The sequence below is a fragment of the Rhamphochromis longiceps genome, linkage group LG2 (assembly GCF_057381845.1).
Source record: "Rhamphochromis longiceps isolate RC_006_pf linkage group LG2, R_longiceps_female_GT1.1, whole genome shotgun sequence".
Lineage (NCBI taxonomy): Eukaryota > Metazoa > Chordata > Actinopteri > Cichliformes > Cichlidae > Rhamphochromis > Rhamphochromis longiceps.
Window position 1 is genome coordinate 29,101,643 of NC_140558.1, and position 23,079 is coordinate 29,124,721.

A 23,079-nucleotide genomic window follows, 5' to 3' on the forward strand; every position below is an offset into this window, starting at 1 on the left:
TTGCTCTTTGCTATTCCTGCTACTGAACAGAGGACATTCTACATTTAAAGCATTTTTGTTCCATATGTTATAAAGAAACAAACATGTTTCAACTTCTCTCTCTAGTCTTTCCAGCTCTATTGATTTGCATATATATTGTTTGGCAAAGGCTCTAATCTAGAGCGGCCCACAGCACAGTTCAATACCTACTTCCTACCATGCATTTGAAGGTAAATGTCAACCATTTTTATTTAAAGGTGAAAGCCAAGAGGTCTACTGTGAACTGCTTACTGTTCAGCCGATTGTATTGATGTTGGCTTACAGGAATAATTTTCCTGAGAAGTGAGATAATACTTGACTGTGTGCTTTTGCCAATCATATTAACCAGGGATGGGATACATAAAAAAATAATTAAAAAGGTTAATGTAAAAATGACAAAATGCAATGTTGGCAGCTTCTACAAAGGCAGAAATCTTTAGCCAAAATGAAGAGTAACGTATGCAACTTCTGTCGAGGCTGTTGCAAAACATGATTTATAATTCCCAGGTCCTAGTTAGAGCTGGGCTCTCTCTAGGTTTGAAGGCATACATCAACTTAGGTTGTGAACGCTTGTGTTGCAGCAGTTGATGTTTGTCGTTTTTTGGAAGGAACACACTAAAGAAAGTATGTGGAGGATAAACTGCTAGATTACACTGAATATCTCCTAATGTAGATTTTGAAATGGGAATTTATGGCAACTGGCTCCCTTTTAGAAAATGCGTAATGAGCAAGAAAGTTACTTTGCCCAGTGCTTAAAACTCTACCATAATGATGCCCATCAACTCAGTGCCAAGATGCTGTTCAGTGGCTTTACTACACTACTAGCATTCCTAATTTATGTATGACAAAAACATATTTTGCTGATAAATATTTTAGTACAACTAGACTGATGTAGGAGCTCAGTTCAACTGCAGATATGGAGACTTTGGAAGTAAAATATTCTAGTTAAAGTCATGATAGCAACAATTACCACAACGAACCCCAGCTTTAAAATAGACAGCATTTGGAGTTTACATTCTTTAAACATCATTTGTACAGTTTTTCTTTTGTGCTGCTGATAAGCGGTTTTTACAGATGCACCTTCTATTCTTAGATTGATATCATACAACATGTATATTCAAATGAAAATGAAAACTGTAAGCAAAAATTACTAAAAGAAATTTCTCCATAAAGTTCATAACAAATTTAAACCAAAACTACTTTGGTTTAAATGTAATTTTTTTTTTTTTTTTTTTTTTTTTTTTTTTTTTATAATTACACACTCTCCCCTTGTGTTTCTAAGTGTTACAAGCACAAATAGTAACCATGCATTAGCAAGGTCTAGTGCTCTAATGCCACATATGACACTCAGGCCTTCGGGTGCTACTTAAGGGGTTACTCCCCAGTGTTGTTGCCCACTCCCCCTTTCCTTCTGATGCTTCAATGGTTTCCCTGGTGAATATGCATGCTGCTTGTCCTGGCTAGTCTAACATATCCAGCTATACTCATGGCAATATGCCCATAGACAGAAGTCACTTTCAAATGTCATATGATGCTCTACACAGGCATTAGAGGAACGGAAGGAAAGACCACTAATGAGCCTGGCTGAATGTTCTGTTAGTTTCTTGCCTATCGAGTCCATTACTTTGCTTTTCTCCTTGCATCTTGAATTTTTTTTTTTTAACCATGTATTGCATTCTCGTCTGTTAGTGGAAGGTTATGGACTCAAAACTAGATTTTAAAGATTACTCACGTGACTACTATGACAGCCTGAAACAGTTTCATAATGATCTAAATATATTTTTTGTTTCTCATACTCCACCAGTGTGTGAATGCGAGAGTGAATGAATAGTGGCATTGTAAAGCGCTTTGGGTGCATTGAAAAGCGCTATATAAATCCAATCCATTATTATATAATAAAGAAAGAGCAATTTTGATGTCTTTGGCCACATAGCAATTTTTTATTATTTTTCATTTTAGGGGGAAAAGGATCCAGGATCTGCAATAGAGCTCCTTAAATATTAAGTTTAATAATTATCATTTCTTTATTTAATGTTTGTGTGCGAGAGTGTGACCAACATCAGACTGAATTGACCAAAGACCTTTAAAGAAGCCTTTTAAAGGGACAATAATGCTATAGTCTTATCACAAGTTTTATCTCAGAGAACAGAAACAATAAAAATTAAATATGCAATACTAATGGGATAGAGTTGAAGCATTTGAGTGTTATGATCTGGGGGTGGGTCAGGTTCTGACTGCAAATGCACTGGAGAGAGAGAGGAAGGGGAAGGGAAAACAAAAAAAAAAAAAAAACAAAAACCAAAAACAAAACACACAAACAAAAAGAAAAACATACAATACCTCAATCAGTTTGTTGGCATGCTCACGGAACACCTGAGCATATTCCTTAACTTCTTTCTCATTGCCATTCTTAGCAGCTTCAATGAGGACCAGGAGGGGAACATTAGTCTCCAGGAAAGAGTCGGAGACATGGTCCATCACAGCTTTGCGCAGCTGTGAAATAAGATGATTTTTTGAAAAAGCGTTAGAATGCCCTTGGTGCATATCCTTTACATACAGACTGATGTCTACCACAGCTTTTTTGAACTACAGATTACATCCTGACATTATGAGAGACAAGAGTCTCCTGAGGTTTGCTGGTAAACTTCAAAAGGCTGAAGTAAAGAAAAAAAATATTTGATTTGTTTTTTTCCAATAAAAGTTCACTGAGCGCAAACACTACAGTTTAAAGTTGAAGACCGCGTGGAAAGAGGGAAAAGGAAGTTCACAAAAAAAAAGTACCTGTCTGCGAAGGTCTCTAGTCTTCTTTGTCATTCTATCAATGGCAGTGTTCAGAGCATCGCTTCTGTCCTTTCTTCCCGCCTGAAACATGGAAAAAAGTAGTAATTAGTGAGTAGAATAACGGTGACCAGCTCATGTGTCAAAAATCCTGAAAAGTCTTGGGATCAGATCAAATTAAATCAATATCAAACCTAAAATATTAAACAGTCTTGAGTAAATAAAAAGGCAAAATGACAAAAATATTCATATCTGTAAATCATCCCTTGCATCTTTTCATTTTTAAACCAACAGGGTAGTTATACAATTTATACTTTAACGTCACCCAAACTCTTCTAGAGCAGACTTGGGTCACCCTGTAGGTGTTACTCTGAAATGAAATGTAATTTTCAACAAGCTTGAGCTATTCTGCTTCGTGGAGCTAATGTTTGGAGATACCAAGTCCAGTTCATTTCTGAAGCCTCCAGTTATTGTTCATTTTGTTCTCCAATAAACAATGACATCCTCCACCGACTCACAGCAAGTAATGCACCGACAGAATACCAGCTAACAATTTAAATTAATAATGTATACACACTGAAAGTAAACAGGGCAACAGCCACCACATTGGCTTTTATTTAAAAAAAAAAAAAAAAAAAAAGATTCTTTGCATTATATCAGTGTCATATTTAATGTGCAATGCATCCTCTTACGTGTTTCTGTTGGTTGCAAACTGCTTTTAAAATCCAAAATTTTATTGAAGAGGGGGGGGGGGGGGGGAAGCTACCCAAATCCTTTCAAAGCCTCTCTACCACCACAGCGCTCTTCATGGATATGCTATAAAGACTTGCGCACAACATTAAAAGTAGTCTGGTAACAGCCAACGTTTCTAAATCCAATGGGCTGTCAAACTTGAAACTGTTGTAAATCATTTTATATTTGTCACATTTGTGATTCTAATTTGATTCAGGGTTAATAATATTACAAGTGCTCATTTTGTTTCATTATTCCCCCTCACTAATTTTTATTACAATGCTGCCCAAGTCCTTTGGTCATTTTGTATTAGAATAAGCCATTTATCTTCAAGCTTTAAAGGCCAACATTAGCTCCCAACTGTGGAAACTATTGAGAACAAAGTAAGGACTGGATTGGCTATCATAAGGTGACGTAAGTAGAGGTGACTTGTTGCTACACAAGCACTGACCAACTTTGGGAAAGTCATAAAGGCCCAAAATCATATCAGTCTTATACATTTAAACCTATGCATCCATTTCTCGTTTAAATAAGTTCTTAGTTGTATCCACACAAGTACTCAGGGGCTGCCTTGCAGTGAACACATTCGTAACTACTGAGTAGTTTTAGTAGAGAGATGTTTGATCACATTCTGCAAAGTACAAAAGAAAAACACTGAAAACTTTTAGAAACGCTTGAGAAGATAAAGTGAGAAAGAGTGAAAATTCCCAGATAGTGGAGAGCCATAAAATTAGAGCAAAATTAGATGGACAGGAAAGGTCTGAGTAAAGGCAAAGGACCAGTTGGACTCTGGGCTCTTCTTTTCCTTTATAATGCTTAAATCAACTGCAACGTAACACCATGGATGGCGGTAGCATTGACCTACCCCATCCCCCACTGCCTTATGCCCGTTGGGGGCTTGTGCACACAGTTAGGGGCCATGGAGCTCCACAGCACTAATCCCCTGTGATTTTGTGCTGGCTGGATACAGTGCTGTGGTAGTGCTTTAGCCTGCTTTGCCCCAACACTTTCAATCCTATTTCATTCATGCCTAGCCTATATTTCATTTCCACGCCAAGGGGTTCTAAAGCACTTCTTCAGGTGCTCATTATGGAAGCAGTTTCTCTGTAGAATCTTTTATGATAGCCAGGTGAGTATATCCATCTCCTTTAGGACAGATTTAGGAACATCCCGTTCAACAAAAACCCACTAGTGTTTCAATGTAAGCAAGAGTCTGCTCTAAGAGTCAAATAATATGCAGTCAATATTATTGCTTTTCAACAATTCAACATTATTGCTTTTCAAAGTTCATCTTAGTTGGATTAGTTATAAGTTATACATTTATTGAACTTTAAGTACAAATTAAGTATAATTTAATGTTTTCCCCCTTTTAAAATTTACGTTTGCAACACGCCAAATTGCCACTAAGCAGACGACACACAGACAGATGGAACATTCCTGTAAGGTCTTAGTATTTTTACATGTTTTCTCCCATTTTGAGGATGCAGGCTAAAATAGATGTGGAAAAATACAGCAACATGCAGGACAAATGACCTACAAATTCACCGCCAGATAATGACGGGGCTTACTTTTTCTGTGTTCCAACTTAAATTGTGAAAAAACAGAAAATATGGAATTCACCATCACCAATCAGTGATCAGTGTGCATTGTTACGTGCTTTCATTAAATAACAATGTTTAAAATCCAGATCAGATAAATTTAAGGAGACTGGGGCCGAAGAACCAACTTTGAGCAGGATACCATCTGTTCTTCATACCATTTCTGCTAAGTAGTCTGCCTGATTGCAATTTAATTTGATGCATATACCCCAAAACGCACCTCAACCAAACATTAAATAATGAAGAACTATAGGGACAAGGGATTAAGGAATTTCTCATCACCACGGTTCATTTCACACCTCGACTTTTCAGCTACCTCAGTTTTTCTACCAAAAGGGATGAACAGCAAAACAACAATAAACAAATAATAATAATTTTTTTTATTTTATTTTTTTATTTTTAAAAAGGGGGATTCAAAAAAAAAATTTATTAAAAAAAAACCTCTGAAATGCAAACATTTTTCCAACAGAAAATAAAAAAAATAAAAAAATAATCACAAAATAGCTTAAGGTCAAGTAGATACATGTTAGCATTAGTAAATTTCAAATCCTTTTAATGCATCACATGAATAACCCAGTATTTTTCCTTGACCTTTACATTTTAAAAGCTAGCCTAACTTAACTTCAAAGGAGCTGGCAATTGATCACATGCCTGTCCTCAAAAGTTAAAGAACTGCAACCAGGATATGTAAATTTGACACCCTATGTTAGCACTGATGTAGTAAAATCTGTTTTGCTGCGTTCTCTCTTTTTATTTTTTTTAAGGTTTATGTCCTGTGTATACATTTATACATACAGTCTGCAGAACAGCAGCAATGCGAGACTGAGATTTACAGCTGTGGTTAATTTCAACAGCATGCTGCCGCAACACGTTCAAGATATCAATATTCTGAAGGTGACGAGCCAGTGGGAGGGAAGGGAAATGCAAGAGGGAGGTGGAGGAAGACTAAGGTGCACAAGCACTGTGTATGAGGCAGAGAGCAAGTGACTGAGCAGGAGAGTGAGAGGGTGTTTGTGTGTGTGTGTGTGTGTGTGTGTGTGTGTGTGTGTGTGTGTGTGTGGGAGAGAAAAAGAGAGAGAGAGAAACAGTAGTGATGATCGACGCCAGGCTGCCACCACTCTGTAGCAGTGAGTGGCTGCAACAAAAAAGCACAGAATAACATCCCTGACTCCCTGCTCTGCTTTCTCTCTCTCCCTGCGTCTCAGCTAGCAGACGAGGGCTCCGCTCACAGCTCTGCAGAGGCTATGCTGAGACTGAGCCGGCGTCAGAAGCAAGATCTCTGGCTGCCATCAACAAGTTAGGGTTGGAGGACCACGGCAATGAAAGAGAAGCGCTTGATCTTCAATTAACGGTCTGAGCTGACACCATTGCGGAGGAAAGGAAACAAAAGGGTAAAAAAAAGAAAAAGAAGAAAAAGGGAGAGGGGGGGGTCTGATCACTGGAGTCGCTCTGGATGCAACTGATCAACTTAAAAAAAAATAATAATTTCTTCAAGGATTCGTGGGCTGGAAGAAAAAGACTCACTCTTCTATGAGCCTGGATTTTAAAGGACTAACAAAATAAAAGGAATAAACATCTAGTCGGGACATGGAATTTCATATTTTGTTTGAATTGGGTGGGTTCAGAATTGCTTTATTTCCCAAGAGGCTGATTCCTTTTGTGCTTAATCAAAAGGGCTTTTTCCCTTTGGATTTTTCTTCCATCTGGTTGCTCCAAGAGTCTGCGGAAAAGGACAGTTGAATGCAGCCTCCGATGTGCACAAAAGAATGGGTAAGTTAGCCCCTTTATATGACAGGTCTGGACATGAATAGGGAATACAAGTAAGAGTGAGGGAGGCTGAAGACTAAAAGCTCTTCTGCCTAGTCTATTTACTGCAATGGTCCTTCATGTTTCCTCCTTCAGACAGAAGAGTTGGGAAGACATACATTTTTAACATTTGAATCTTCTAGAAGATCTCATAAGTGATGAAAAAAAGATTTTTTTTTTTAATTATTATTTTTTCCTGAACAGATAACAGATCTGTTTTTTTCCTCCCCTAGGAAAAAAAGAAGCATAGAGCACTTAATTAAAAAAAAAAAAAAAAAAAAAAGGACAATTTTAAGAAAATTATGCTCGAATGAATAGCACAAAATGTGGACCAAAACAGGCTTAATATAAATGGTAAGGGAGAGGAGAAAAAAAAAAAAAAAAAGGTCTGCCTTATGTATGCAGCTGATCATTAGAAGCCTTGCTGAGAAAATGACATCTCCATTAAACCGAATCTCAAGGGTATCATGTTTACATACACTGTTAAAGTTGCCAATGTAAAATACCTTAGCAGCTATATGTAAGGACAAGACAGAGCGTACACAAAAAAGCATAACTGCCAGCATGAATTAGTAATAAGTACTCTGCAGAGATTAGCTTTCCCGCCCCACAGTTCATTTTCTTGTCTTTGAACCCACCCAGGTTTCCATTCAAGGTGGCCATTGGTGGGACCTGCACCAGCGGCTCTGTCTGTGATCAGCATGCTCCTAGCGTGCCTGCTGTCTCCTGCGTTGTGCACAACCTGCCCTCAAAAATGCCGCTGTGAGGACCTGCAGTTTTACTGCGACACCCAGGGGCTTAAGGCACCCCCAGATGGTGTGGACAAGGGAGCCCTGGGGCTGTCATTACGACACAATAGTATCACTGAGCTCAGTCCTGATCAATTCTATGGTTTCAGCCAGCTCACTTGGCTACATCTAGACCACAACCAGATTACCACAGTACAAGAGGATGCCTTTCAAGGGCTCTATAAACTGAAGGACCTCAATTTGAGCTCCAATCGTATCACCAAGTTGCCCAACACAACCTTCATCCACCTCATCAATCTTCAGATACTGGACCTGTCCTTCAATCAGATGACTGCGTTGGAGCCAGAACTGTTTCACGGACTGAGGAAGCTCCAGATACTCCACCTCCGCTCTAATTTACTTCGCACCACACCTGTTCGGGCATTTTGGGACTGCCGTAGCCTGGAATATCTGGGCCTAAGCAGCAACCGTCTCCGAAGCCTGGCACGAAATGGATTTGCTGGGCTCATCAAGCTTAAAGAGCTCCACTTGGAGCACAATCAACTGACCAAGATAAACTTGGCCCATTTCCCTCGCCTTGTTGCCCTTCAATTTCTATACCTGCAATGGAATAAGATCAGCAACGTAACATGTGGCATGGAATGGATCTGGACCACGCTGGAGAAGCTGGACCTCACAGGAAATGAAATTCGTGTCCTGACCCCTGATGTATTTCAAACGCTGCCAAATTTAAAAGTTTTGCTGCTGGATAACAACAAACTGAGCAGCCTGGATCCCCAAGTCTTGGATATGTGGCAGTCTTTGGGTATGATTGGGCTGTCCAGCAACCTTTGGGAATGTACCAAAAGGATTTGCTCTCTTGCCACTTGGCTAAGCACCTTTAAGGGAAGGTGGGAGCATTCTATCCTCTGCCACAGTCCTGAATATGCCCAAGGTGAGGAGATACTAGATGCCGTTTATGGATTCCAACTTTGTCAGAATTTTTCAGTACCAGTCGTTCAGACCATTAGTACAACAACAGACGCTACTACAGCTGCAGAGATCACAAGCTCCTTGTTTGGAATTATGCAGCCGACCCCCACACCGGACTATGCAGAGGATTTTGGGAGCTTTACCACAGTCACTACCACAACAATCATAACACAAACATCACGCACTGCTCAAGCTACTACTGCTCCATTGGAAGAGGCAGCTGTAACAGATGACTTTGCAACTGCAGACAACACTGTTATGACTCAAAGGGTTATCATGGGAACTATGGCCCTTCTTTTTTCATTCTTTTTCATCATTTTTGTTGTCTATATCTCACGGAAGTGCTGCCCTCCTACCCTGCGCCGGATACGCCACTGTTCGGCTATTCAGAACCGCAGACAGATGAGGACCCAGCAACGACAGCCTATGGCAGACCTAGCTACGCAGGTACCCTATAATGAGTATGAGCCCAGCCATGAAGAAGGGGCACTCGTAATCATCAACGGCTACGGGCAGTGCAAGTGTCAGCAGCTGCCTTACAAAGAGTGTGAAGTATGAACTCTTATTTATTCCTAGAGCATATGGTTTGTCATTTGACCATTTCAGATGATACAGGGTTTGATTTTTTTTTCCCAGTTTATGTAAAAAGCATAATTTCTACAAGTGAGATTTGAGAATATGTGAGAATGCTACAATGGCAGAGGTTGGGCAGTTACAGGACGTTGTAGAGATAGTCACAAATTTATTTTTATATGAATGCAAGGTTGTTCATATCAGGCAGGGGCAATCATTTTAAAGAAGAAAATTGTAAACTGTGAGATCTGTCTCCACCACTGTCTCTATATTCTGCAGCACAGAGAAACTACTTTGCCAAGTGGCCCTCTGCTAACAGAATACATTAAGGGAGGATGTGATTTATGTATTTTCTTTTAAAAAGTAAATATTTGAAATGCTGTTTCTAACTACACCATAGGCAGTCCAAGCCAAACATTCAATCACTGGGGCAAATGAACAGAACCAATTATCAGAACATTGTTTTGTAGCTTTGTTTTGAGAGAACTATAATACATTAAAGGGCACTAAGACCAAACTCAAATTATGAATTAACTGTAAAGTAAATGTCATTATTGTTATGTTATGAATAAAGAAATCATCTGTTACGGATAGAAGAATCCTGAAATTCTATTGAGTAGTCACTTATGACATTACGTTTAGCAAATCTGACATGGTTCCACGGTTTCCCACCAAGAATACATTTGGGTTGAATGAGATTGTTTTATTTCTAAAAAAATAAATAAATTTGGATTTCCTCCAAAGAAACATTTCTGTGTGGAAATGCAACTGAAAGTGTGGACTGAGAATGGAGAATTTATGTTCAATTATATAAATTGGAAAAATTACCTCTTTAATCAGACGTTACCCCCGTAAATGAAAAGCTGTTTTGCAGCTGACTCAAGTTAATGGATGTTTTAGCTCCCACCCACGAGGGCTCAACACCACAAATAAATTCTCAATCTGTGGGACAGACTGAACAACTGTGATTAACTTTCAACACACTACACTGCTTAGAAGGGAAAAAAAAAAAACTCATGGATGTCAGCCTCACCCTAGACATGGAAAATGATCTACAATGATCTGTACATGGATTCTCCATTTTCAACTGCCATACAAACTGTGACCATAATATTTCCAACAGCTTTAGGTGTTGATTACAATTAACTGATGAGCTATATTATACCAGGATCAATATACAGACAAGCTAGAGTGAGGGTAGCAAGTGACAAACTGTAACAAACAGCTCAAATGCCAGACAGGAGCGCATTTTATTCTGAATACAAAACCCCAGTAGCCTGTGCTCTTTACTGCTTACACACTAATAAGTCCTGACAGGCTCAAGATTGAACCAATTAAAGCAAGGCAAAATGAACTTAATATTCTATCACCCACACCAGTGATCTAGAAACATTTAGTCATGCTACCACTGAAAAATAATACAGTATATTAATCCTTGTGACCAAAAATCATGTGCGAATATATTTTTTTTAAGGTTTTGTTCTTGTTAGCGAAAAATGAATTTCAGGTCCTAGGTTAGCACTCGAACGTGTCAAGTTAAACTGCGGTCAATACCCTGAGAGCAAATGGAGATCCAGTGATAAGCAAACAGCAAGCCTGGGTCAGGACACATTTGTATGCAGCAGGGGGAGGATGTGCATTAGCATCAGACTAAAGCTGCTGCAGTAGCTTCGCACTTCTTTGTGTTCAATTTAGTAGTGGGGGTAGGGTGAAAGAGTGGGGCTGAGAGGAATAGATAGGACGATGAAGACAGAGTTTAACAATGGGGTTATGTCTTTTTCTTAACAATTCCGAGCATCCTTTTGGGCAAGTAAAAGTAGTAGAGAATGGAATGACAGAATGACAGCACCTTAGGCATGAAATGTACACTGACCAGAGTAGCAGCAACTTCACAGCTAATCAAGTGTTGAGCAGTCCAATGTTTGAACACTGTAAAATTCAAGTACTCAGCGATTTTACGATATTCTTATCAATTCCTAGGACTAGTATTTTAACTCGTGTTTACTAAAGTCTGCAATTAGTGATGACAAGATGCAGCACTTTTAAGTGAGATGCCTGGTTTTCAACAATTAGGGTGAAGTTCATTGGCTGATGCCCCCTATAGGTAAGGAGGAGGTACCATTTGTGGCTTTGTCTTTATATTGAGCTTGTCAAAATTTGGCTTCACACTCAAATGAATGCTTGCGTGTCAACATGTCTCAGCACATGCTCATAGGATGCCTAAAACAAGAAAGTGCTTTTGTAAACCAAAAATTGTTACACTTCATGTCTGAATTGAATGAAAGCATTGCATACACTGATCAGTCAAGCACCTCCATTTTCTAATTTAAGTTGTTTCCAGCTTAGCACTGCTTTAACTATTGCCCTTCTAATCTGTCTTGCATGTTCAAGAGTCAAAATTCAGTTGAATATTTCCTAATCTCATTCAGCAAACTTTATGGGGAGACTTTGTTTTTGATAACACCAAGTATGGGGATGTATATGGAATTCCTATAAAGTTCTGTCCATCATTAGACATTTCACTGTTTAATACTACAGTTGTACCAAGTGACTGAAAATCCACAAATTTGTAGAAATATGCATCCCTTTGCACTTTGTAATCTGTTTTTGTTTCCTCTTGTCATCCTCTAGCCCTTGTTCCCACCCTGCCTAAAAAAAAAAAAAAAAAAAAAAAAAAAAAAAAAAGCAGCAGCACCAATCCCCTCTCTAACCCAACCTCTTTGTGCAAAATGAATGCTTTTCTCTTCCCATTTTCCTTTTGTATTGTAATATGTACAATTTCATATCTGTATAGTGGATAAGCTGTGCCAAACTGAAGAAAAAAAAAAAAACATTGTCCCCTCAAAACATATATTTTTTAAATAAAATGATTATAATTTACAAGGTGTTTGCCAACTGATGGATGCTCACAACTTGGTTTGGTCTGTAATTGCACTTTAGTACAGTGTATAAATCATGATACTGCAAAACTCTGAACATCAACAAAGTGAAATTCAACACTTGTTGACATTCAAGAAGGATAGTTTAAATATTTATGATTTTAAAAATTCAATTTTTTTTGCTATGAGGATTCATGTTTATGGGTACATTCAAAAGTTAATTAACTTTTACTTTACCACAAGCTATAGGTTGTTGTTTAATAGAAGAGCAAATAGTGAAAAATCTACAAACTAACACTGCAATGAATAACCAGTAATTAAGCTATTAAAGCATTTCCAGTCTTATGTAAGACTGAATTGTTGAGAATATTAACTGCACCAAATTCGTGATTTTGCATCGACACTGGTCCTATGTGATTAAATGCCCAAAATTAAATGACCGATATACAAGCACTGCAGTTACAGATAATGATCATCAGATAACACCAGTAACATCCAGCATTGTCCATTTTTCTTGGATGTCAGAGCAAAAAACTAGAGATTAAACTTTGGAATTAGAAACTCTGTGACAATGTGATATTTACTTACATGGAGAAAATCAAAACCAAAACCACAAATTAAGACTTCACATTTCGTGTGGGCTAATAGATTGTAGGCAACATTAATGGCATGGGTGTTTCCTTTTTCTTAGTTTTTACAAGTGACATTTATAAACAGTACTGTCTTTGAGTCTAGTTTCAGATTCAACTTTCAGATGAAAAGAAAAAAAAAAAAATAGTAGATATAATTCATCAACGCAAAAAAAAAAAAAAGTCTTAAGCTTCTATGTGCAAAATATAAAAGAAAAAAAACTATCAAAGTGAAACATTCACACAAGACAGTAAAGCAATTTACATAAAAACTAAAACAACAGAAAAGACTTCGTTTTATCATTTCAGTGTCCATATTTTTTTTCTACAGTTGTATAACACTCCAGTAAATACAGTTATTGGCTATCTAACCTCTGGATTTTCGAGCCACTCTCTAAATCTCTGCTTAGTGCAAGTATTACTGCCACTGCAAACAACAAATCCAATATTGTTTTGATTTTAGACAGACTGAGTACTTGAATCCAGACAACTTCCACATTTTTGGATGATTAAACAGAGTACAAACTTAACTCTACCATGTTTGTTCTCACTCACTGACTGCTCTAAAACAGCTAACTGAAAACAAAATAATATCAAAATAAACACCTGACAGGTATTTGTTCAAGAAACTTTCCATAATTTACATATTTCTAATCATATTTTTAGTGCGCACTTGTGTTATATTAAGTAGAAATTATGAAGGCACAGAAACTTGTTAAGCCATTTTCTTCATGTAACTATTTCATCTGAGGATTGAAACAAAACAAAACAAAAAAAAAACAAAAAAAAACACCACACCCCTCTAACCTATGATCTTACATTTGTCAGAAGGTTCAGATAATAAATAACTACAAGAGCCACTTCAATTTTACCTGCTCTTTTCTGATGAGGTCTACAAAAAGCAAGCTTCCGTAATTAACCTGGAGGGTGTACCCAAGTGAGCAAGGCACAAAACTGACGAGTCTGACAGCACGGCTTCGGCAGTGTGGTTCAAGGACTCAGAACCCATGTATGTTTCAGGTACTCATTATAAGACCTCCAATAAATCTAGAAAATGCTTACTAGGAGAGACACATTGATCAGGACTCTCATCAGCATATAACCCCTAATGTATCTATTGCTTAAATTTAAAGCCATTCTCCAAGGATATCACTGGTGAGTCCTAGCACAAACAATTGAGAATTACAAACCAATAGACATGCTTGAATATTTAGCCTAATAAATTAAAATCTAATTCAAACTTAGAACAGCACTTTTATTCACAAAAACCTATGGCCGTCATGTTACCATATTACAAAATATTCCAGACCCAGCAAGTCTGCCACTGCTGTCTCATAACCAGAGAGAAATGGTCCAACATCAGGCCTGCTTTAAGTAAACAGCAAAAATTCCAACTCGAGCCTAATCAAACCATGTTTTCTACAAAACAAACACCAACGTTGCTTACACCACTTAAACCATCTGGTACTTAACTGAGGGATAAGCTTTGTTTTCCGAAAGGTACCTAAGCCCTTAGTTTTAAAGCTATAACTTTTTCTGTATGCAATATACATGTTCTTCGCAGTCTGTTTAGGTTTTAGATTCAACTATAGTTCCAAGATACAGGAACTCAAAGACAATGGCCTTACCTGGCTAATAACTGGATTCCACATTCTCAGTTGAATCCATTTTAAGATGTGCCACTTTGGCTCTGAGGCAGCCACCTCTCTACGTAGACGGACACCAGTCCTTCTCAATCTCAACAGTAAAGGAATATTAGTGTTATATTTGAAAGTGTTTGAAACTTAGAACAAGGAAAGAAATGAAGGCTTCTTAGTTTGATCTTGTCACTTAACAGTGTATTCACAGTGTTGTAACTGTAAAAAAAAAAAAGAAAAAAAGAAAAAAGAAAAAAAAAAAGAAAATGCAGTATTGAAAGAAAACATTTAAACTGATGTACATTCAATGAAAATGTTATGGTGCTAAATATGAGTCTACCTTAAGGACAACTACCATCAGAAGGACCATCTGCATGCTTAAGCTGTTGCATCGGTATTTTTCAGTATATTACACTTATAAATTGTTTCCTCAGCTCTCAAGTGACCAAGAAAGGGACATGGCAAAAGGTCAAAAGTTGACACAGAAATTTGTAATCTGAATTAATACAAATATATTAATATACAGACAAAGCTTGCCACAGCTGCCAGCAAATTATTTAAAACAAGCCGTCTAATGCAGTTCACAACACACCCTGTTAAAGAAAGGGTGTACCTCATTTACCTGACAGCAAAGCTAATCAAAAAGCTTGGAATTCACCAGCAAAAGATCACCCCATCAATGAAATGTAGCCTGAAGGGCTTTTACTGACAGACCAGTGTTTTATGGAGGCTGTAAATACAGAAAAACCTTTGGGACTCTAAAGCTTTCCCCGTTACATTGTGTGGAGTGCAATTTGTTTTAATTATCCATTGAGATTACAAATAGACAAATTTAAAATAAAATAAATAAAATCAAAAACCCTGTCACTCTCCCACCCCAATATTTTTGGTAAAAACAGTTTATAATAATCACAACCTCTGGGTACAATATCAAACAATCTTTGTTTGTTTCTTTGTTTGTGTTTTAAATATGTCCAAACAAAATCCTCATGTAAAATGTCAATCAATATCCTCATTAGCGTTGTGAACTTGTTATTAACACACACACACACACACACACACACACACACACACACACACTAAGGGTACCAGGTAAGGCGGGTACATGGCACAAGATACAAACCTAAAAAGTATTTAAAATGAGAGGCACGCACAGTGTAAGAATAAAACAATTCATTTTAGATGCCCAAGGCAAGAAAACAGCAAGACTTAAGAAAAGAGTGAGGCACTAAGAAAAGAGGGCACAAGCAGGAAGACTGAAACCGCAAAAGAAAGTGAAACAGAACTCAGCAAGGAGAAGGCAGAGTGTGGGAAGAGAACTACACCAAAAACCACAAGCAAGGAGGACAAGTTGGGTTCCACTACATTGGCCAGGTATGTCTTTTTTGCCTAAGGTGAAAATGATAATATATCCTATCCGGTTGAAGAAATTTAAATGTCAGTAGCTGTGTATGTCAAAACAAGCAAGTGTCACTCTCCAATGTGAAATGAAACCCTGACAGATGCCGAGAACAAGGGATGCATTATTAATAAAAAGTGGCAGAAACAGTTGCACTCGACACGTGCCATGCCAAACTGTCATGACAATATGGAATAATTGAGGTCACACTATGTGGCAGTGCTGGGGCGACATTCCCCCCACCCACCTTTCCACTTCACTGGCTGAGTAGACAAGCTCTAGTCTTATTAAATGATCATCATTAGCATTGCCCTTACATTTTCTACTCTGGGAACACGAAAAAAAGAAAGACACTTGGACATATCCAAGTGATTCATCCGCATAATGTGCTTGATACATTTAGACATCTGTAGCTAGTGCATCCCAACTTTTCTATTCACTTAGTTCCATTGAATGAATGAATGAATGAATGAATGAATGAATGAATATCTATCTATCTCAAAGCTCAAATTTATAAAAGTCAATACAACTTGTATAAAGTGTCTGCTGTATACAAGATAAACAAATATTAAATGGTGTTCAAATCAGCTCATAATTTCAACTGCTCCTCGAATAACTCTCATGGTTGAACAAACAAATGAAACAAGCAATAAATCACCTGCTGTGAATGTGTATAAAAAGGCAGTTTGAAAAGCTCAAAAACAGACCTAAACAGAACATTAAAAAAAAAAAAAAAAAAAAAAAAATGCTTATCAAAACAACTTTAATATAAACCAAGCTGGCTTTGAAACAAAATGTAACACAAAAAAAACAAAAACCTGATTTCTAGACAACATACCAATTGTCATTATCTATCCAGCCCTTTTCCATATAAAAATGATCAAGAGATTTTTAAGAGGGTATTCAAAGGACTTTTTTTTTTTTTTTAATTATCGCTTTAATATATTGTTGCAGCATGCCGCAGCCAGATCATTTGTATATTACTACTGGGGGTTGTACAACTTGTAATATGCCTAATTAAACAAACCTACACAAAACTTAATGAAAAAGATTAACAAAAGCATTTTTGTTTCATGGCCTAAGGGATGAGGAACACACTAGCACATAAATGCAAGCTCCAGAATTTGATTCTTGGCCACTGCTGTTAGCACATTTTAAGCTCAAAGCAACTCAAGTCGTACAACATAAAGTATAGTACAACAACCCTACACTGAACAATTAATTATACTCCAAGTTAAATCCTTTCAACAAAACCTAAGATTCAATGCTTGAGTTTTACTATACGATACTAGGAAATCTTTGAGTCAGGAGGAGTGCAGGAAAAATGGAGAAGGGGGGTAAACAAGTTGTAGCTAGAGGGTATGAAGAAACATAAGGGATGGGAATGAATGAGTTAGGAGTCTTTCCAACACCATGAGCTGTGAGTGTAAACCCATATGCTGTAATGGCTACATACCGTTTATTGACTTTCACTGCTTCATCTGCATTCAAAATGATCTACAGTTAAAAATCAAGGACATCATGTAGCAAGGTTGTGCCAAGCATAGGCCTACACTGGTTTAGGCAATAAAAAGACTGCCTCCCTGAAAGACATCACATATATTATTATCTCTCTGTCTTGGAATAATTTGACACATCCTCAAACAAGTGTGGTTTGTTTAGATGCTTAAGATTCATAACAAACATCTACCACAGCTTTAAAGGCACCATTCTTAGAGGCTAAACTACACCATTAAAGCACACTGTGGACAATGACACATTATGCTTCTCATCTGTTGTTTTCATTTGGCCAAATGAGTGGTCATACACCTATCATGTCCACTTATCATCAGAGTGGTATTTCGCTGTAAATCTAACATCTCAAGTCATACAGGGTAACATGGCTGGCATGGATGAGTCCAGTGAAGTGGAAAAGTCATTTTGAAGCAAATCAGAGATGCTTCATGAGTGTCTTGAACCTTAAAATAAACTGAACATGTTGTGGATGGACAACGAGTGCAAACCATGACTGCAATTCTTGAGGCTAGAATAAGAGAAAATGACATTCAAACTTAGTTGACCCACAACTGCTAATTTTGTCAATGTCCAATGAAAACAAATTTTGAGGCAAACCTGATCTGCAATCAAATAATTTTATAAGCATTCACTGGTATGGTGCTTTTATGCTCTGAGCGCCCCGTGCCGAGTTGGACATCACATCATCTGGGGGCACGCCATAACATTTGTGACACCCTAGCCGGTCATGCAGTTTTGTAATCTGATGCTTTGCGCTAGGGCTGCACGATTAATCGTTAGAAAATCGCGATCTCGATTCATACTTATGTGCGATCTCATTTCCAAAAGACAACGACGAAAAAAGAAAGAAAGAAAGAAAAAAAAAAAAAGACGACTGTACCGCATTTTGATCCGGGACGTACTCTGCATGAAAACAAGCGCTCACTCTTCCTGCTCAACAAATGACAAAGGCGGAGCCTTATACCACGTGATACAGAAGCTGTGCCGTGTGATGCTAAAATTAGCAGGGAAAAAACAACTGAGAACATGTCAGGGATGACGAGAAAGTGACAGGAGAAAATCCGTTCCGGTCAACCACCCAAACATCAATAACGGGAACCTTATACAGCGCTTCCCTATACACGTCGAACTCCCGCAGGCACAAAGAAATTACGGAGGCTATTTTTCTATTGTAGCATTACCTGCTCTATACACGCAGTGTTGAGCAAAGGTGGAGACAGAATTTCAAGCAGTACAACATTTTGCGGCAACAACAAAACGTGAGACATTTGTTGTTTTTATGTTTATTTATTGTTTTTATGTTCAGTCTCAACTGTTACGAAGTTGATGTGCAGTTAATAAGTGCAATAAATATTTATACTGGAAAAGAAAATCGTGAGAGAATCGTGATCTCAATTCCAAGCCAAAAAAAAAAAAAAGAAAAAAAAAAAGAAAAAAATCGTGATTCTCATTTTATGCAAAATCGTGCAGCCCTACTTTGCGCCGTGGCCACCACAGCTGGGTCGAACAGTGTACCCTCGTGTCGGTTTTTACCGCCACTTTAATGATATGCCAGTGCAGCAGCTCAGAGATATCTCTCTCTCTATCTATATTTGTTTGTTGTTTTTTTGTTTTGTTTTTGGGACAAAACAAAATCCAACAAATGGGAGCAGATTTGCATCTACATACAAAACATGTCACATTAATCCAGTGATAAGACATCAGCACTTGTGGAAAATTTTTCCTTTTGAAGGATAAAAATCAACAGTTTTTGCCATTAAGTCATCTTTTTTTTTTTTTTTTTAAATATTAGATACTTCCCCAAAGGCAAGTGAACTCTAAAAAAGGTTGTGCTCTTGGTCTTTATATGTCCACTGAATCCTTAAAATTCTAAACAGATTTCACAGGCATGGCATGCAGGGCCAAGGCCAGGAATAAATATATTACTTTTTGTTACAGACAGAATAGTAATTTTAGCATTTAATAAATCAGCAGGCTCAGTTCTGACATCCAGCAATGGTGGGTGAAGTAACTGCTGGTAATGGCTGAAAAATCAACTTCTCAACTTTGAGGCAAGCAACTAAAGCAGCTACCAATGAGAGCACAGGATACAGTAGATTGACATGACAAGGTAGTAAATATATTAGGGGGTCACCAAGGCAACTTGGAGCTTGGAATGTCCACTAATGACCAACCATCAGTGACCAAGAAATGACCATCAAACAAATAGTTTCCTGTGTGGACTGGGCTTAATTGTCTCTAGCTTGGTCATTATGCTCTGCAATATTTAGTATTGTAATTTTTCTCATCTTTTCTATATGTGTATAGACTTTCCTAAGTCTTTTCTTTCCGCTGAATTTCAGAAACAAACTAGTACTTCAGTTTAAAAAGTTGTTCACAACAAGAAATATTGAGTAAGACCACATTTCGCAATTTAGTTTATATATTGAGTACTATGGGCAGCACGGTGGCATGGTGGTTAGCACTGTTGATATTGAGTACTATACTTTATGACATTAAGCAAGGTCAAGGATTAGCTATGTAATCACTTACATAATCGAATTAATTGTCACTGACAGTTATGTGTTGGTATTGGTGTGCCTGCAAGTGGAACAGATTATGTAAGGACTCGCATATTACACTCACATAAAGTCAAATGTTAAGAGTTTAACTCAATCCATGCCAGAATGAATTGTGTTTGTAGTCTGTTGCACAACCTTTGACCTTAGAAAATTGTTCTGCCTACAATAAAGAAGATGGGACGAGATAACATGACAAGAAAACAAAACTGAAAAGAGACTTACATTGCCCATATACTCAGACAGAAGGTCCTGGAGAGCCTGGCGCACAGAATTGCATTCGGCCACAATGCGCTCCCTGCGGTCATCACGTGTGCATGAAGAGTCAGCCATGAGGGCAGCACCACTGATGATGCTCTCAAGGCGCTCCTCCAGGGAAGGGCGGAAGCGCTCCTCGCTGAACGCCAGGGGGTCCACAATGATTTGTTTCTGTAAAGAAAGGGTCAGAGGGAAAATTACACAGGGAGCAAAAAAAAAAAAAAAAAAAAAAAAAAAAAATGCACAATCATGGTACACTGATCTCTCCTTCACAAAGCCCAGAGTAACAAGAAAGGAAATGACTGAACTGACTGACTCTGAGGTGAGGTGGAAAACCAGAAGGGAGGAAAGTGCCATGTTGTCTTTTTTTTTTTCGTCTCTGTACACCCTGAACAACAACAACTTCCTTTTTTAGCGCCTTTCAAAGGCAGTGTTACAAAGTGCTTTCCACATGGCAAAGAATAAAACAGATGTGTCCAACCAGTAAAGTTCATGGAATGTGTATGGTGATTAAATTCCTCTATCTACACCAATTTACGCCAGTATTCCCCACAACGCCAAATTCTATCCCGACTTTATGGCTTGAATAACGGCCACAAAAGTGTTTTTGCAGAACATTATGAGCCAATAATATTTTTATGTTAAGCTCTTATATCTGGCTGAAGCCTGTTGAGTGATTTTTGATTTACACCTGACACAAGTTCACCTTAGTGGTCCCTGTTAAGGTGTTTACAGTTCAAAAAAAGGAAACTGGTCAAACATTTAAAGTACTAAACCTTGGGGTAAAGAAGGATGCAGTCTCCAATTGAACAAATACAAACCAGCGAGTATATACAAAGCTGCATATACTCGCTGAGCAAAATTCAAATCTCTTCATCACGACCCACTCTATAAGACGCTGAAATAAATTAATGTAAACTGAAAACAGTAGTTTCCAGCAGTAATACAATAAGAGGCCTGGTGTGACTGAGGCTTTTTATAGAGCTTGTCTGGAACTGTTGTTATCTGAGTGTATCCAGAAATTGTAATGAGACTGGCAATTCTAAGATTTTTGGCAACGGGCAGTTATTTGTAAAATGGTCTGTAGTCCATGAAAGCATGGCTAAGTTTTTGGGGTTTTTTTCTTCACCGACAGTCCACCCTCCTGCATTGTCTCTCAAACTCAAAGATGGTTTATTTTTGTTGTGGTGGAAGGGCAGCAGTATCAAAGGTAACGTTAAAGCCACTAAAGGCAAAACCCTGTATTAAACTTCAGAAATTGTAAAACAAATCTTCAGGGTTAATTGATTATCCGGGACAAAGTGAAAGTAACTTTTGCTGTCAATTTAAATACACTGCTTCAAGTTAAGCAGGTAATAATGATAAAGTCTAATATACATTCTCTTTCTCTCTCCCCAAAGCAACATGTCCTGGTTTAAAATGGTCCTACCACAAATGGTGAAGAAAATAAATTCTCAGAAAAGGCCACACTTCACATAGTTAACACACTCTGCTAAAAAGCCATTAGGTTCCCACACAGAAAAATAAAATGGCTTATATATAAAAAAAAATAAACACAAAATTTAGGGATAAAGAATTTAAGAAAATAAGGCACTGGCAAGGAAAATGGTTTAAATGGTGTAATTTAAGGCATTTAAAACAGGCTGAGCCTCCACTGTACAGTTTGACCCTGGGGCGGATATACCTTTTGCAGGTTCTTCATGGGAAAACCAAGTTACAAAATGTAACCCAAATGTTGTTTCTAGTGTAATAAAAACAGTAACAGTAGAGTTTGTGATTGAGAACCCCATTAATTTATTAGCTAAAGAATTGAATACAGTAGCAGATGAACCTGAACACATGGTGACGACTTAAACCTTAGTAAGCTTGAGAACTGCTGCAAGGTGCCTTGTTTTGAGTATTTTCTCTCCTTTCAAGTTCAAACCATGCAGCAACCATTTGTGCATTACTGAAGGGAGCATAGTCATCCTGGAAGAAATCACTTTCATCATAGTTTAAATGCTCCTCCAGTTAATTTTGTTTAGGCACTGCTCGTTTTTCTTAATTTAAGCTTGATTATGTTCAAGTAAGGTTTCAAGTTTTTGTTTTTTGTTTTTTTTGTTTTTTAAATCAAACAGCAGTTGAAAAACAGTTTCCAGCTGTTTTAGGCATGTGCCCTGCTTGCCCAAAAATATCTCAGAAAAGGGTGTGGCAAAGAAAGTTCCTTGACAAAGAAGAAGGAAAACAAAAACTGCTGTGATATGTGCCTATAGACCAATTTCCACAGGCTGTATTTTTTTGCCGTCTCAGTATATATTTTCTATACAAGTCCAATGAACGTCAGCACTTAAAGTCCTTAGTGCAAAAAGGCCGTCAGCATAGGGATTTCTTTTTCCCCTCCTCACTGTGCTCACAGCGTTCTTTGTTATAAATAGTTCAATTTTTGAAACACTGCTGCCCTCAACAATGTCACTTGCCTCTCAACCAAAGTCAAGAAGGTTTACAATATTAACACTGTAAATATTGATGAAGGACTGAACTCAAGAAGTAACCAAAAACAGGACACCATCGATACTTCCAGCGCAAAAAAGACAAACAAAAAATATATATATTTTCTTTTTAATTAAATCAGATATTCTTCAGGGGTCTCCATATTTTTCCATGCAACTGTACAACTTTCTTTTCTTTCAAGTATTAGTTGGGTAGTATTTATCGCTCATCTCAGTCTAAGAGGTGCTCCAGCAACCCACACTTTTTTCCATATATCTGTAGGACAAGGGAGCCAACTTAAACGTTTCACTTCACACGGGTAAATCTGCTGAGAAAGGCTGCTGGTGGTGACTGCGGAGGGTTAAGGTATCAATACAACGTTTGTGACAGTCTAAGACAGCCAACTTACTCGGGGAGAAATGAACTCTGCAATACTGCTGCAGATGCCCTATTGCTGAAAAATATTCAACAATTCAGCTGTTACAATCGTGGTTTATTAGGCAGCCCGC

The 23,079-nt window shown here is 37.8% G+C and overlaps 2 protein-coding genes across 2 annotated transcripts in view; one reads left to right on the forward strand and one right to left on the reverse strand.

The window, feature by feature from the left end:
- The window catches only part of ctnna1 (catenin (cadherin-associated protein), alpha 1), a 78,853-nt gene that overhangs the window by 35,758 nt on the left and 20,016 nt on the right, over nucleotides 1-23,079 (reverse strand). Inside the window, exons 7-9 of the mRNA XM_085421664.1 lie at nucleotides 20,069-20,272; nucleotides 2,800-2,880; nucleotides 2,359-2,511 (exon numbers count right to left, since the gene is read on the reverse strand). Coding sequence (XP_085277790.1) covers nucleotides 2,359-2,511; nucleotides 2,800-2,880; nucleotides 20,069-20,272 — 438 coding nt within the window. The remainder of the gene's footprint in view (nucleotides 1-2,358; nucleotides 2,512-2,799; nucleotides 2,881-20,068; nucleotides 20,273-23,079) is intronic.
- lrrtm2 (leucine rich repeat transmembrane neuronal 2) lies at nucleotides 6,773-9,219 on the forward strand. Its single transcript, XM_085421656.1, has 2 exons — nucleotides 6,773-6,896; nucleotides 7,575-9,219. The coding sequence occupies exons 1-2, from the start codon at nucleotides 6,893-6,895 to the stop codon at nucleotides 9,209-9,211; spliced, it is 1,641 nt and encodes a 546-aa protein (XP_085277782.1). The 5' UTR covers nucleotides 6,773-6,892; the 3' UTR covers nucleotides 9,212-9,219.